The sequence below is a fragment of the Columba livia genome, chromosome 1 (genome assembly GCF_036013475.1).
Source record: "Columba livia isolate bColLiv1 breed racing homer chromosome 1, bColLiv1.pat.W.v2, whole genome shotgun sequence".
NCBI lineage: Eukaryota > Metazoa > Chordata > Aves > Columbiformes > Columbidae > Columba > Columba livia.
Window position 1 is genome coordinate 107063567 of NC_088602.1, and position 17900 is coordinate 107081466.

Genomic DNA, 17900 nt, shown 5'->3' on the forward strand with positions numbered 1-17900 from the left:
AAATATGATCCGAGAATCTTCAAAGTGGAAAAGTCTACTTTAAAAAAAAAAAATAATAAAAAAAAATCATTGCAGTTATGCCTCAAATACACTGCAAGGTGAGATTAAAAAAAAAAAGTTTACAACTCTAGTTGCAACTCTAGTTCCTTATCACTTTTTCCTCCCAAGAAAAGTGTACAGACCTTGCTGTAAAGAAGTGGTATCCTTTATGATCACTATTTAAGGAAAACAGAGGAAAATTGACAAGCTACTTCTTTTTTTTTAGATGCATATGTTGATCATTAAGTAAAGGATCCATTCATTAAGTCCTACTAGGAGGAACAAAGTGTGTCACGTGACAACTATATCTTCAGTAGCTGGTAATTTGGCTCAACAGAGCCTTGAACAACAGATAGAACTACTTGTCACTGAGGTTCACACATTGATACCATACAAGCTATTCCAAATCTGCTTAGAATTTCTTCTTCCAAACAGATTTAATTTTGTACTTCAGGCTAAATGTTGTCTTTGTCCCATTCTCCCACTAATACCATGCTGTCTGAAAGACCAGCTTATATCCCCTGGTGCACATTGGTTGCATGTCCAGAGTGGAGATTTTGGTGTTATTTCTTCTGAAATGCCTCCCTTCCCTGAGATCTAAGGGCATCCTGCAAACACAACCAGTGCACAGTAAGTGGAGACACTGGGAGCATCCCCTTCGAAGTTACACTCATGCTGGAGATGTACTGCATACTATTACTTTAGAAGATGCTCTTTTATGTTGGAAAACCAAATTACAAAATGGACTTACTTGAAGAATATGTTTGTTTTGTGAATTAAAATAATCTCTCCAACACAGTCTGAAAGGGCTACTCAACAAGAAAGATGTCATCTCTTGCTGGACCAATGCACCCTTTAGAATTGTTACTTCCAAACAAAAAGGAGAAGATGTGAACCAGAAAGCTCAGCTTGCTCTAATGCTACAGGACCACCAGAGAGAAGCTCTTATGGGGCAGTGACCTGTGAGGAACGCTGCTCTCCCACAGTTCAGGTTTCAGAGTTCAGCTGCTTTGAACTGCAGGGCTGATGTGCTAGAAGAGATGACTCCTCATGCTGTACAGCAAGCACCAAACTCTAATGGGCTTTGTAGCTGGACATCAAATACCTCAAATGGCAAACAGAAAAAGCAGAACTGTGGTTACAAAAACTACTTTGTCACGTTAATGTGGCTAACACTGCCATGCTACTGTATTTATTAAAAACACAAGTGCTTCTTTGTGATCTTTGAGGAAAGTGTCATACAAAAAGCCTGCCAATGTCTCACTTGGAGGAGCAGAATTGGAAAGAAAAAGGCCACAAAATTTTGTTCAAAAGGAAGAGAATTTGATTCCTTACTGTTTCCTTGAAGTTAAATTGCATTGTGATAGTAAACATGCCAACATCATGTCTCTCATCCTATCTATTAGAATATTTTTGTTTTTGTTTTTGTTTTTTGTTTTTGTTAAAGGAAGCAGCTAGCAACTGTGTGTTTAAAAACAGGAGACACTTTTTTTTTTTAAGGCATTACTTGTTTTCATAAATGCTTTAACAGGTTTTTCCCTAGATAGCAGACTGCAGTTTCTTGGCCTGTTGTGAGTACCTCCTGGATGTTACAGTGAGTGAAACAGTCAGTAACGAAAGCAGAAAAATCATCACGACGGAAGCTTCTTGATGTGGCTTTCAATTATACTCATGAATCACAAAAGATAAGAGTTTTGAGGGAATGCATTAAGATTTTATTTTTATCTTTGCCCCTGGGAAATTAAATCCAATATTAGTAAGTCATGGAGAGAAATGGTTCTTTTTAATCTGAGAGAAATTCAACTATAAAAGCCATTCTCTTTCATGTTTTCTAGATTAAGCTCAGCTATGGCTCTGTTGCTTTTGTTCAGTTTTGCTAATTTCGCTGGTGATATCTGTAGCTATAGGTCTGACTCCCTAGAATTTTGATTTCAAGGTTGAAATTCCTTGCGTTTTCCTTATTCTGAGACAGGTGGCATTCACAGAAGCTCTACAACAGAGACTATCTGCCAGGTATAACCCATGGATATTCTGCCCACAGCAGAAGAAAAAAGAAAGAAGAAAGGCTATCAGATTGTAGTTCCTGTGAAGGGATGAACATTCCTATTTTATTGAGATGTTAACAGAACCTCACTGCAGATCAGAGGCAGTAGCTATAAATACCATGTAGGTAGGTTGCACTTCCCACAGTATGACACAGTAGCAGGATAAAACATTTCTGACAGATTCATTTTAAGAAAAGGCCATCAAAATCTTTGAAAGGAATTGCCTTAACTATTATGGAACAGTTCAGTGTTGTTTAGATTCTTGTTCCATGTTCATTGAAGATTACGGATAGAAGCCTTTTCCCCCAAAATGATAATTTTGCTCATTTCCTCACAGACAGCCAGTTGTCAAACCATGGTGTACAAGGAAAAGAGGTTGTATTTCAAACGCAGTTGAAAAACAGTCTATTATGTTTTGCTTGCTGTTTAATACCTTTCTTGAGAATTAGTACACTGGTAATAAGTGTTCCTTTCTATAGGCATTATTCAGAAGTTCATGCAGAAATACATAGTTATTTGTCATCATGAAGAGATGTCCTCATTTCCATGCATTTATTTATTACCAAATAAAGCTTGATAGATGAAAAATATAAAAGCTGTTTGTCTAATACTGCAGCAAACTCCAGCGTATCAGCCAATACATAATAAAGACATTTATCTTTTATTCACAGAGCAAGGTAACTCCAAGACAGCTACTTCCTGGATGAAGAACAAATCAAAACTGATTCCCCTCGTCCTCAACTAGGAACAACTCCTTCAGTTCTGGGATAAACAATCACAAGCATTTCTGCTGCCCAACATGCTATTGTTCTTCAACAGCCAGCTAGCACACTTTTGCAAGCAAAATGTAGTCTATAGCAAAGGGAAAGCATAAACCACAGGTAAGGTCAAAAAGGCTTCCAGGCCTGAACATACAGTATTAACAATACTTACATTTTCTGTTGTTCCAGTAATTACATGGAGACCATCATATGTTGATTTAATGTACATACCCTAAGAAAAAGACATTATGGGAAAGAATTTTTAAAGTGTTTCACAAACCATCACCATCCAAATATAACTTGCATATCTCAAAATGAAAAGGTTTGTTTTTTTTTTTTCTTTCTTTCTTTTTTCAAGATTTTTTTGACTTTTAATACATGCCACGAGGAATTCATCTCTGCATAGGAAAGTGCTTTCTGATACACTTAGAAAACAACAGCCTAGTTGATTCTGGCCCTAGTTAAAAACAGCAAACTAAAACTTTTACTGCAGTCGTCTCCATAAAAACTCCCCAGTTTTTTTAATATACTCCTTCGAGTACAAATATAACAACACCTGGTAACAAAAAGAAACAGAATTACAAACTGCCTTAGGATGATCGATACTTCCATTTTGCTTTGGAAGCCACAGAAGACTTTAAAAGATCTGGAATCTCTGGTAGGCGATGCTGCAAACAAAACTTTCAAACTGATAACCAATGCTCTGAAGTGTGCCCGCAAAAAGGCTCTTAGACTTTCTGACAGACTTACTCATCTCAGTGAAAAAGTCAGCTATAAAACTCAATCACGGAAAAGTAAACATCAACTTTGTTAGCTATCCCGCTTCTTTCAAACATATGTGGGAAATGAGAGATGCCTTGTGAATAGACAGAAGTTCCTGCATGAGTAGTCTGAGACAGTGTCAGACTTTTCATCTATTGATGATTCAAACATTTTAACAGTATCCACTAAGACAGTGAGAGAAGAAAAATTAGATAATTGGCATACACTGATCATTCAACAACTTCTGAGGAGTCTGCTTTCCCCCAAATGTTTCACATTAACATTATTTCCATAACCTACTTTTTTTAAATCAGAGTGCCACAAAGAGGTCTGTTCCTAGCTGAGGAATAGGGTGTACTCACTAGTGATTAAGTATGGTAAAGAGGCAAAGAAGACATATCAGGTTGGACTAACCCAATCTGGGACTAGAACTCACAGACATTTTGGTCATGGGAACAAAGTAGTAACCCCCACTTAAAGCAGAAGATATCCACACTGGAAAAAAAAAAAAAAAAAAGACTTTACAGGTTTCTCCGGAGAGGGGGCTCAAAACTAAACTCCTATTTTGCTCTGCACGATATGTAGCAGTAATGGCATCAAATCCATTTGTTGTGTTGGGCTGTCACAGCTAGAAGAGAACAAAGCAAGAACCTGCTTGTTACTACACAGATAGAAGGCCTCTAGCATTATTCTTCTACTTCCAAGTCCTACATGCACCTTCAGTAACTTCTCCATTCATTGGCTCTATGCATGTAATTTCCTCCTTACTTCAGTTATCGCAAATATAGAATGGCAATTTCTTACACATTTATCCTCACAACACCCCTGTGAGGTAGGGAAACACTAATACACACACTTTTTACAGACAGGATAATGAGCCACATAAGAAGCTGAGACACACTGGTTATTTGGTACTTGTAGCTACCCCAAAACAACAAAAACCAGGGCCTAATACCCTCTCAGGATCTGGATCTAAGTGGCCTAACCATACACGTTGTGACATGGAAAGAACTGAAACCGTGGTGATTTGACAGTGGCAGGAACTGAATCAGGTCCCCACACAGAGCAATTTCTGAAGAAAGTCACGTCTTTCCTTTTATTGACAGAGAGTTACTGCTTTCAACTTAAAAAGTCTGGATGAAAGCAGAGGATAAAGCTTCACACTTAATGGTCACACAATGTTTAGTTTTGTGCAAAGCATTATTCTGAAGGATAGTAAGGTCATCCAAGTATGCTATCATGGTGGAGTGCAATTCACATCGATCTAGTATTTCCAGAAATTTAAAAGACTTCAAAGAAACAAAAGAGGAGAAAGAATTTTTGCAGAATTTTCTTTAAAGGCTAAGATCAACATTTTGCACACATTAGGAAAGAGAGGGAAGCTGTAAAAGAAAGGAAAAATATTTTTATTCCACGGGTGCAAAATTAATAAATGTTATACTAGTGCTATGCCACATTGATTTTGCAAGAGCCATCATAATCCTGTTTACAAAACAGTTTTTAAATGGGGAGAGGTAACATTTTGCAACAGAAAGATGAGTACTGTTTCACTCACTTTCCTCCAGGCCTTGTTTTAAGTGAATGATATATGGGAAATAGTACAGAGAAGAGATTGTTTCTGGCCTATTGTTTGATCTCCAATTGAAATAAGAACACTGTAGACATTTACAACGTTTCCACCCTCTGCCTCCTTGTGGCTGCACAATGTCAACAGTACTTTTGGTGATGAACAATACAGGTGAGATTAGTGTCTGTGCTCTTCACTTGTACTGAAACAATCTGGCAGATACACATCTTAGATATCCAAAGGTAATGCCATGGATGGAAAAGAGAAGAAGATACTAGCTCCATTTTATCACACATGTAACTGAACTTTTTCACTGTGACATCATCTTAATGGAGTCCCCCAAAGTCACACATGCCTCTTTAACCCCAAACAGTTCTCAGAACCCTGTTCATAATTGTTTCCTAGCTCCTCCATTATTTCACATCAAATAACTCATGAGAAATAGTAGGAACAGTAGCACACTGGATTCCTGGGAAATGCTTTCTAGATAGGCAGCCAGCAGTGCACCTTTAACCAGCTGCCACACTCTGCTGCATCTATGATTGTATTTCATGAGTACTTTTTCACATGACAGGCTCATTTTGTGTTTGCTTCAGCAGGCAAGAAATAACCCAGAACAGTCACTCTCATGTTCTGGTGGGTTCACCTTTACAGTTCTAAATCTAGCAAGCCAGTTGAAGAGCTGCTACTTGAAATCTTACCAGGGTATCTGAACTGACTAGGGTTAAATGACTATATGAACAGGAAAAAATTGAAATTCAGGATTAATCCTTGCAACCGTTCTCTGATATTCTGTTCTATATCAAAAAAATAGAAAGGGACTGTTAAAGAAAAATTCCCAAGGAAAAGTGGTAGCTATAACTTGGTTGCCTGCCTTTTTTTCCTAACAAAATGAATACAGTATCATGTTTCTTTACTAAACACAATCACTGTTTTCAGCCAAGCAGCAATATTTTTAAATCTGTTTGCTGATAAAAGGTACTATCTAAGCTAGTCAATTTTGTTTCTTTCTAGAATGTCAATAGTGTAAAAACACACAAAATTAAATTCTGCTTAATGATAGAGGTAACTTCCAAGTCCTCAAAAAAAAAGAAGTGACTACTCATGGGAGCATGCTGGTGATTGCAAAGCTAGCCACATTAAACCATTTTAGAGCTATTTAGAAGAATTTTCTACTCTGACAACTCCCTTTTCACTCCACAACTACTGCAGGTCATATCTCTTCCTGCAGCAACGCTCACTGGAGAACGCATGTATGAAGCCAGTCCAATAACCACACCTGGGCAACAGACCAGGGATAGAGGAAAGAAAAAACAAAGAAAAAAAAATTAAAAGGAAAAATAAAAAAGGGGGGAAAAAAGCAATACCAAAATCCACCCACCCATAACATTGCTTTGCACAGTACACAAGGGTTTCCACGTATCTCACCCCAACAACATTTTCTGCTTGCCAAGTCATTAAATCTGTTCTTTTCATAGGTGTTAACTGGTTTTAATATCTAAAAGACATTGTAAACCCTGTAACACAATTATCTTTTCCTTCTGCATTAAAGTATTAGACTGGCAATTTATATTTACCTCTGACTGATACTTACATTTCCACAAAAAAGGTCAAACACAGTAGAGGAAATATTTGTGCTGATTAAAACATCCTGATAAGGCTCTAATGCATTTTAAGTTGTAAAACCTCCAATCGTTTTCTGAATTCCGTCTTGTATTTACCACGTGAGTTTAGGGAAATAGCATTGTTTTCCAACCTTTTCATTTCCTTCTCTCCTCCTTTTCCGTTTCTCCCCTGATCTACTTTAGCTTCTCAGATATTAAATTTGAGACATGTTTGATATTCTGTTTATGTTAGGTGACAAAAAAAAACCCTTCCCAGTTAGCAGCCATCCTTATCCTTTTCCCTCTACTTGAAGTCTTTCCATCTTTAAAGAAGATTTTATTTAGTGATCAGTAGAGTTGGCACAGAGCTCTCATGTGGGTCAAAAATCTAGAAGAAAGGTGACAATAATCCATTTTTCTATCTCCATCTTTGCACGAATCCTGGAAGAAGGTCCAGAAGTTATTGAGCTTCGCATTCATCCCAGTGCTCCTGATGTGCAGAAGATACTCACAACTCCAAGCTCCACCATCAATTCTTCGCACTCAACAGTAAGGTATTTATACGCATTTGCTGTATCTTAATTGAAAGATTTAGTTTAAAAAACAAACAAACAAAAAGCTGAACAACCCAAAAGCAAAGCTTTCATACAGAGCACCAAGAGCACCCTTACAAAGACGATCTGTTAGTAAGACTAGCACTGTAACAATTTGAGAGGTATGATTACCCTTCTGGTACAAATATATCACCCTTGGTTCCTGCTCTGGAGAGCTCACAATCTAGAGGGCACAGCACAATAGAGAGGCAACAGAATAGTGGCATACAGGCTAGGCTGAAGGGGAAAAAATGACCATATCAAAATAGCATTGTATCCTTCTAAGGCTTGTATACTGCACAGTTGGAATTTTCCACTTTTTAAAAATACATATAATAATTTTCACGACAATGACATGGTAGTCCTCAATCAGCATGAAGACCCTGTTCAGCTGGTACACAGACACATATTGAAAGAAAAAAAACCCTGCCTTAAGAGCTTCCAGTTTAAACAGACAAGACAGACGGAAGGTATCAAACAGAGGGATAGAGGGGGAAGAGATTCTCTATCTGATCAGCTAGCCAGCAGGAACAGACCCATAAAACACAGTCTTATTTACAAAATCACTGCTCAACATCTCTCAGTCACTGGGGGTTGACACCACCCTACAGAAAGACTCAAATGAGACAAAAAAAAAAAAAAAAAAAAAAAAAAAAAAAAAAAAAAAAAAAAAGAAAAATCACAGCCACAACACAGAAAGAAAAATAAAGAAGAGCTCAGATAAAAATGGACAGAACTTCAAAAAAAAGGTGGCTGTGAGAAAGGGCAAAATATTCTACCATTATAGCAGAACATAGGATTTTAAAAAGTTGACTGCAGTGAGCTGGTGGAAGAGATAAAATTACAGGAGAAAGAGAGGGAGGAGAGAATCTGCGAAAAGCTGAAATCTTGGAGGACTAGTTTGAAATGGATTCAGAGATAAAAAGAAAGCCAGTAGAGCAGTAGAGGAAGGGAAAACAAACAGCAGACTAAAGCAAAGGATGGGGCAATATTTACTCATCCAAATGTCTGTTTTTTTCCTCATATTTTAATTGTGATTTCCCAAAAGAGTGGAAAATTAATTTAGAGTATAACTGCCTTAAATACCTTTGCATACCAAATTTGTCAAAAACTAAACAAAACCAAAACCCCAAACCCAACAACCAACACACAAACCAAAATACTCTCCAAAACTACACCGTCCAACTTCAAAAACCTGCTGCAAAGACCACAGCAGCAGCCTTTCTTATTCAATAAAATGGAATGATCATAGACTTGGTCAGAAGTTGCAAAAGCTATTTCATTTGGCAAAAAAAATGGTTAACTGTATTCTGATCACTTTCTACTACGTCCAACAATAGTGGGAAGAGATGTTTTTAGTGATGTAAAGCTATAGAGCACAGTTGTTACCAGGTTGGTATTTTCCATGCAGTGGGTGTTGGATACTTAAGTAAACAAAAGATCAATGGTCAAGTCTTGAACAACAAACATGAGATGGCTGCACTGAGCCTTTAAAAGCACCTGATAAAGCATGCAGAGTTCTTGCTATAAAATTCAATAATCTACTTCTGTACTTCTGCTGTAGAGTCCTTGAATAACTCATAAAATAGCTTTATATCCCAGAGATACTATGAAGCATATTCCAGAATTTGACAGGTTTTGTGCATAAGCCCACGCAAACTTCTTGGTTGAGTAGATCTTAGTAATTTAAATCCCTTCAGACTTCAAGATCCTAGAACAATCTGAACCATTTTTCAGAAGCTGGTATAAATGGCAAGAACTTCTTACTCATTTCTTCCTGTTCACTAAACTCTTTGTACACATCGCTCAGCCTTACAAAACACTTCCTTGCTGTTCTAGCTATGTGGAAAACCAAACTAGCATGAGAAATCAAACTATTTTGAGACTTTAAAATGAAAATATGGCAAAGATGTCCTATTCCTTTCCATATATATAACTTATTTTCAAAAAATCACTTTCTCATCCTGGATGATGGGTTTGATTAACTGCGTACTTCTTACCAGCCCTTCACTTGGCTTGATGTTTGTAAGCTGGATCACTTCAAGGTGAGCAGACTGGGAAACCAGCGGATCAGAAGAGAGCGAGATAATGTGATCACAGACGCCAGAGAGAGTTTTACACTAGGAAGAATATAAGAAAAGAAAATGTCACAATAAGCATACTATTGTTAACTATTTGCATATCAACCTACAATTTAAAGCACTGCATTTTGAAAATACATATTAAATCACATCGTTGAATCTACAAAGGAATGAAGGAGGAGTGGGAAAGGCCTCAGTCAGCAGCACAGTACAAAATCTGTTTTTTGTGATGACCCCAAAGCGACAGAGCATCAGACCAGGGAAGAACAAGAGACAAATGCTTTTGCATCTGAGTAGAGAGAGAAGGGCCAGCGTGAGCTGCTCCCATGCACTCCCAGGGTTCAGTTCCCACCCCGAGCTGTGCTTGGGCAGGCAGGGAGCAGGCATGTCGGGAGCTCTAGCCCCCACTCTCTCCCCACATCTTCTGCAAAGACAATAAGTGCCCCCAAGCCCCAATAATTTCTGTTGAATGTGCAGATGTTCAGCACAGATGAAAATCGGGCTCCTAATGATGACGGTTAAATCCCATTAACTCTGAAGTTTATGCTATGCTCATAAAACATGCTAATTGACTTTGGATGGAGTTTCTCGTGTTCTACTGCTACCAAGCACAATTTATTATTGCAGACATGAAGACTACAATACATAACGCCTTCTTGATGGGATAATTCTTAACCCAGTTATCCTTAGCAGCATCTTCACAGCAAGATGGAAATAAAAAAGTTTCTAAAAAGGCTGGGACTGTCAAATGGGTACTGTGTATCTCCTTATCTCTCATTCCCTGAACACCCTCTTCTCAGAAGCAGGGAAGCTGCGATTTTTTTCCTATCATTCTGTCATATTTCTGTAAGCAAGTGGTTTTTGAGAGCTTGAATGTTTTCCATAAAGTCCCCTTTCAGCAATTAAAACTGATTTCTCGGTTCAGGTTTCCAAATGTGTGTTTTGTCAGCAAATTCAGGGATTAGGACATTCTTCTTGTCCCAAAACTGTGGGTAACTCCAAAACCAATTAAGCAGCAGCTTAACTGTGCTCAAATTCAAAAGATGAAGGCAAACCAGTCTCCTCAAATGACTGAGACACAGCTGCACACCACTGCTGCATCCACCACTCTTCCAAGATTGCAAAGTATAGTTCTTCTTAAGGTAAAAAATCTCTACAACAATTTTACAGAAAAAAATAATATAAAACTGGAGGTAACCTCCTTGCCAAATCACCATTACAATTCCAAGTGCCAAACTACAAATATATCATGTAAAAAAGGAAAGTTGAAAAATTTAAGTGATAAAAGCAAAACAAAAATTCAGTGACAGTGAAATCTTAATCCTGTTACCAACCATTATGCTGGGATTTCCTCTTACTTAAGTTATTTACAAACAGTTGGAAGTTTAAGCTTGTATATGGCTTATTTTATTGAACAATAATGTTTCAGACTAAATAAAGAAATCAACCAAATGGAATATATAAGAAGATTTATTTTATCAACATGACCTGCTACGAGAGAGAATATTACCTTCAAGCATAGACACACACACAGAAACACACACCCCTCCTACTCCTTCTGCTTTATCTGTATTTAATGATACAGAATTATTATTGAAAAAAGGAAGTCACGTAATGTGAACCCTTAACCCTGTTATGGGGTTAAGAAATATATATGGGATTAAGTGCTTTACCTGAATCAGGAAGAAGTGAAAAAGTGAACTTTATTGCAAAATTGGGGGTTTTTTTTATAGCTTTTTGGACACATGAAAATTTGAGCTGACATTTTTTAAATGTAAAATTGATTTTGAATTCCATAATAAAAATGAAAGTGCAGATTCACTGTTAGTTTAGGGTCTTTAATATAATCTTCACATGTTACTTGTATTTTCATTCCTTTTGTAACTGCACTGACAATTATTGAAAAATTACTTTTAGAAAATTACAGAACACTCAGGTCTCCACAGCTAAAGTGAATAGACCTACATTATAAATCCTTCTCTGGTGATGAAAACTGAATTTTTCATATCTCTTTAGAAATGTGTTCACCCACCTATTCCTCCTACTAATCTCTTCTAAAACTACCAAGTTTATGGGGTCCTTAGCAGTTTCAGAGAAGCTTCTATTCACAATGAATTAATGTATGATTTTTTCACTCTTATTCCTAACTGTTGCATTGCGGAGGGATGCCAAAACACACAGGAGTGTTCCTACCACAAGATATGCCATTTAAAGTTCACAGATGTGGCTCCTCATTCAAAAAAAAGTCCTCAGCTGCCCTGACAGATGATGGGGAAAGGAGGGGAGTGAGGCAACTCCAGGATATGGCACGGAACAGAAGCCTAAGCTGAGATGCATAAATGGCTCCCTGGAGCGGCTGCTTAACCTCCGACTCTCCAAGAGAGGGGTATAGACAGTCTATACAGCAAGCCTATGGTGATCAGCATTCCAACACAGTTACATTGGTTGCAATTATAAAACAAGGTAGTGTGAACATTCTGGAAAAGGAGCTCTGGGAATATCAGATGCCAAAGTCAGTGAGTTCCTATGATATAAAAAAAAAAAAAAAAAAATAAAAAAAAATCCACCATATACTTCTACGCATTTCTAAAATATATTTGTCTTCTGGGTCTTGCAGCTTTCTTTCCATCTTAGATATTCATTCTGCCGTCCAACAGCATGATACCATGCCCATTCTAAGCACAATAAATGAGCCACAGCAAAGTCCCTTGAGAAGACCCTATGATGAGAGGATGCTCTTTCATATTAAGGATTCAAATTCTCTGACCTTTCCAAAATGTAAACATTCATTCAGCATGTGGGGATGCACACATAACTGTCTTTCTAGAAAAATGATATCTAGGGGCAAAACTCTGCTATATCATTAAAAAATCTTTTCCACTTCATGAGTACTCAGTCCTCAGTAGGATAAAGACAAAAGCTGAATACTGAGAACTTTTAAAGCTCCATTAAATGTTATCAGGTTTATTATAATATAGCAGTATCAGAGATAACTGGAAACAGCAAAAGAAAACAGAAGGTGGCATATTCATGTTGCCTGGACTTCCAAGGAATGATTAGCTAATTTGTTTTTAATTAAACTGCTCATCTAATTTCAAAATACTATGCATTTCATTTCATTTTTTTAATTCCAGCATAATTTCAAGACCTTGGGAAGAAAAAGCAATTTTTTTAGACAACAGGCTTGGGTTCTGCCCAACGATCCAAAACTTTCAGCTGCTACAAGAAAATATTTAACAACTCCTCTAGTTTTCTTCTGAAAGTATAAGAACCCTGTTTGTATTAGAATATTTACAGAATTTTAGAAGGTTCCCTTAACTATTATACATTTAAATTATTTTGGTGAAATACTTGTTGATTAAAGAGCTGGACTGTAAGTAGGACCAAGTGTCTTTTGGGTTTGTGTGAAAGGCATATTTTCACAAACTCTGAGCTTGGCCAGAGCCAGGACAGCAAGGGGCCCACTCTTACACAGGTATCCTCTCCCTGCTGCACACACAGGGTACACGGGCTCTCACTGCAAACAGAGCCTGACACAGCCAAAGTAATGCCTTTTTCCTTGCCTTTACTCTCAAAACATCCCATTCACAGTTTGTGGGTTGTTTTCTTCTGTGTGTGTCTGTGTCTGTGGAGGATGGGAGAAGTATTGGGGAACTTCAGCCCCAGAAGCATATTGGAGCTTGGAAGGCTCTGAGAACACCTTCATAGGGTACAGCTTTTCCAGTTTATGACATTTTAACCAGTGGCTCTGAATGTAGTTACTGTCCGGTTCCTGCCCAGGTTACTGCTGTTTACTTCATCGGCCAAGGCTTTTTAATATATCAACCAGCATAAAGCAGCACATAAGACAAAACAGCCTTTTCACCAGGAACATGCTTCCTCCCCATTAGGCCTCTTTATGAAAAAAGACCTTGGACCTATTCAGTGGATCAGGACCTTCCATGGCAAAGATGCCCTTAAACGGCACAGGAATGAGGTTAGTTTAATAGAGGCAACATGCTACTGTATTTAGAAAGTTCCCAAATAAAACACTTTTAACTTCTCTATGCTCCTCTTCCTAAACAGGTCACACTGTGGCTTATCAGGTTACTCCCTTATTCATTCAAGAAACCTCCCTGCCTAAATCTAAAGTTATGTTCGATGCTACTTTACTTCTAGCTTGACCTATTTTTCCTAAGCTCCCCGGGGCTTCACTGGAGCTTTCACCGTTGCAGATGCAAAGCCAGTTTGACAAGTTATACATGTGCAAAAAATACACAGGTGGGGTATTATAATTGTTTTATTATTATTTATTAACAAAAAGTTTTAAAATTATTATTATATTTAAGGGAAAGTAACAGACTGACATAAAGTTTTGCACATGGGCTATTCAATTAATTTGAGTGGAAGAAAAGCACACAAACAGTGCACTTTTGCTACTCATTTTGTTCCAAACAATTGATGAAGGCATTCTTTTTTCAGCATAAGTATTCAGTACAAGCTGTATCACAGACACGAATTTTAGTTTCACTAAAATCGGATGACAGTACAACTCACCTTTTCTCTCAAATGGTAGTTACCTTTTGTTATTTTGTAAAACTACATGTCTGTTTATGAAAACATTGTTAAGGATTCTTTATCTTCTATGACTGTTGATTCCCCACTGCAATGCAGTACTAGCTACAGTAAGACACACAGAAAGATGAGCATCCAATTGCTCCTGCAAAATCAGCAGGCTTTAAAAATGCTCAACCTTTCTCAAGCTGCACTCAGCTTCTAGCACACAAGACATCTGAACAAAGGAAAAGGATTTGGCCAGGCCAAAACCAAAAGTTAAAGTCTTAGAGAAATCAACAGATTATTACATTTTCTCCTTTTGTCACTATAAGCCTTACAGCGATTACTGCAGTTCTCTTTTGCAGTAACTCATCACTTCAGTAACAAATTCTGCTTTCTATTCAGTGACGAACTTATAATTGCAGATTGAAGCTATACCTCAGTCTTTATGTGCAAAACTAAATGATTCAAAGGAGGATGAAAAACATCACTACACAGCATTTAGTTGGTTGGTAGAAATTCAAGGGGAAACATTTTCTTTCATTCAGTAGGCAACTACTTTACAGCCCAGAGTGTGAAGAATGAAAGCAAATACTTTCTACTGGTATCTTTGGACTGTAGTGTACCCATTTCTAATAGATTTTCCACAATTGCTCTTTCTTTCAGCCAGGGAGACAAGGACCTAAAGGTGACTAAATAAGATTTGCATCTGTTCTGATTCCCTGTGGCTGCTTCAATTTGTGCTGGCAAAATGTCTGTCTGCTGCAGGAGCGTGGAAGCTCGGAGGGACACAGCTGGTTTCAGAGGCGTCCACAAGCCGTGGCCTTCCCTCAAACTGTTCATCCCTTTTCTGCTCCATACAGGCAGTTCTAGGATCGCAAACCATTCCTGGTCAAGCAAACAGACTTGTGTTTGTTCCTGTCCTTAATTTTACCCAGGCTAGTGACCAAGCTTAAATCTATCTTGCCAAGTATTTGCAACACTGAAGCATCCTCGCTTGAACACATTCCCAGGGCTGAGGACAAGAAAAGCACCAGCCTCTCCCATCAACTCTCTCACCTATATAATTTGAATGATGGACAGGATACCAATAAGACACATGGACATTCAGGGCTAAAAGTAAGGAAAAAAAAAAGTCTTGCTAATGTTCTGTTTAATCTGTTAGGAAAAAAAAGGAGCTCGGTTAGTTACAACTGACGAAGATGAAGCAACTTGCTACATGAGCATTCAGGATGTAGTCTAACTATTTAGCTTAAGCCAAACAAAATAATTATTAATCAATTGATTTTAGTCAAAACATTTGTGTAGGAAATGCATCAAGAACAAACTTCGCCTGGACTTGCATTTATATATAAATGAAGTTTAAACACTGAACCTAATATTATTTTGATGCAAGAGAGGCTTCTGTTAGAGTTAAGTTTGCTGGGCGCAATTTGCAAGTTATAGCACCTTGAAAGGAAGCAGGTGGTTACTTCTCTTTTTTTCTTTAATAAGACTATGAAAATGATACCTTTAACAATGTATCTGTAACAAATATTCAAATACAGTGGGCAGGAGGGGATTATCATCACAGTGGTATCTGCAAGGCTTGTAGCAAAAGGAGAATGTTCTGATCCATTACTTGTTCTTTTCTTTTTCAATTTAGTAACTTTTTACATTTAAATAGCTTGTGTTTCAAAAACTTCTCAGTATTAATTTCACTCTGTGGTTCTACTTTCTGTGATTTTCCAACTCAATAAAACTATTTTTTTGAGTACGAAAAGCAACATAATTTTAGGAAAACACTCTTTTTTATATATATAATTAAACTAAGAAGAAAAGTCAGTTAAAACTTATTATTAATCTGACTGGTGCTCAGATTTACTTTCCAAAAATTAGTCCTTCTTGAATTGTTCTCACTTTAATACTCTACTGCTTCACATGGATTAATCTGAACTAGATATTTCCATCATATACAGCCCTGAGCAGCTCGATGGAATCAATGAATTATTCTTCAAAGATTTTAAACCTCCATTCAGACTTTAGCAATAATTAACTTATAACTCCCCAAATAAGCAGAACTGATACCCTTTTAAGATGAGCAGTTTTCCATACATTTTATCATCTGAAGTTAAATACATATAAAGATTCTGAATATAAACTAGGGAGAGCATACTAATTTCCAAATTTGAAGCAAACACCACACCTACTGCTATTACTTTCATATTTAGGCTCACTGTATTTTAAAGCCTGTTCTTCTTAAGTTATCATTTTCTATTGCCATCTACTTCTGTTGGTATTATTATCTGGTGATATTTACTTTCTGCTTGCATTAATTTATTATTACAATTATTATTATTTAATAATATTGCATTGCTTACTGAGCAAAAGGCAACCTGGAAAAAACATACTGAAAAATGAAGTGGCAGAAATATTATTAATTTCTCTATATTCAAGAATATTTCTGAAGCATCAACATTTTCATGAGCAAAAACCAGCATATTATTCCTGTATGGTTTTATGCTTCTTATTCCACAGAAAGCAAGTCTTTCTGTGAACAAATTCATAGCAAAAAAACTACTTCAAAAATATAGTTGTCTTTAAGATAATTGTTTCAACACACCTGCAATTCTAGGGCATAAAATTATAGAAGAGTCTTTTTTTTTTCCCAGACTCTGCAATTCCATTTTGAAGAAACCAGCAAGTTGAAGTAAGTAATTTCTTCTTAAAATCTGATTGGTTTTCCATAAGACTTTTTTCCTTTAGATCCATTTTATGTGTTTAGTTGAATAATACAGATTAGTTTACTACTTAACCTAATATCATGAGTGACAATCAAAATGCTTTTATAAAGCATTTGAAACTTGAATTGTTTGGAGTAAACAAGCATATTGATTTCTTGAATGTAAACTGAAGCTATACAGCTCTGTCTCCACAGAATATTATTTCTTAAACATATCAGTGATATCTAAAAGGCTAACACCAGAATAAGTTCAGTGACATCAAAACATACTATTTATGGACAAGGTGATTCAGCAGTCTTTCCACATGAACACCACTGCCATCTCTGAAAGAAAGATGGCATTCATTTGCTTTTCAGAAGAAATTACTGCCATTAGGATATGAGCACATTAACTATTTTTTGGCCTTAACGAATTAAAGCAAACCAATCCATCATTTAATTGAGGATCTTGCCTTTGGTGAGGGATATTGACTACTCCACCAGGCTTTGGAGGAAAGCATGAAGACTCAGTGACAGGCTAACTTTGGAAGTATCCAAGCATGCATTTCAATAGCAGCGGAGTGGTCTCCCACTTGTTCCCACATACCCTATTGACCCCTTCCAGTTTGGCACAAAGTAGGCTCGCTCCAGGGGGAAACTGAGCCGCATCCCCACAGGTGATTTGCGCATACAGAGCTCCAGCCCCTGAACCATGGCACATGAGTTCAAAATAACAATTTGAGCCAGGTGAACAATGGAGATGTCCAACCCAGAACACAGGTTCAACCTGAAGTAAACCACTGGACCACCAATAGGTAACGCAGACAAAAACCAGCAAATTTGATCCAGTGATCTGCTCCTAAGGTGGTAAATTTATTGTTGTCCTAAAGAACAAGGGTACATAACTGCCATTTAATTTATTTTATTTTCATTTCTTTAGCTGTAGTTCTTTTGGGATCTCTTAAAATTTGCCTTCAATCCTTAGTGGGAACAATACCTTGCAACAAGGATTTCCTAATTGCATTAATTGCTAATCAGTTGTAAGTCATTGCCTTTCGCTTTTGTGGGTAACCTTCTTTTCTTGTGTCATGAAGAGAACATGGTATGCGAAATCATGTGGTATGAGACCATCATTTTGAATTAAAATTCCTCTCTAAGTCATCCCAACAACCATAGCTATATGTTGGTATCTGAGCATTCAAAGGCAGCTG

At 37.2% G+C, this 17900-nt stretch overlaps 1 protein-coding gene across 6 annotated transcripts in view; it reads right to left on the minus strand.

Moving 5' to 3' along the window:
- The window catches only part of CNKSR2 (connector enhancer of kinase suppressor of Ras 2), a 218212-nt gene that overhangs the window by 121802 nt on the left and 78510 nt on the right, over positions 1-17900 (minus strand). For 5 of the 6 annotated variants that reach the window (XM_065071347.1, XM_065071335.1, XM_065071342.1 and 2 more), the window contains exons 6-7: positions 9372-9491; positions 3018-3077 (exon numbers count right to left, since the gene is read on the minus strand). In XM_065071347.1, the coding sequence (XP_064927419.1) occupies positions 3018-3077; positions 9372-9491 (180 nt within the window). The remainder of the gene's footprint in view (positions 1-3017; positions 3078-9371; positions 9492-17900) is intronic. The other variant, XM_065071354.1, reaches the window with a different exon arrangement.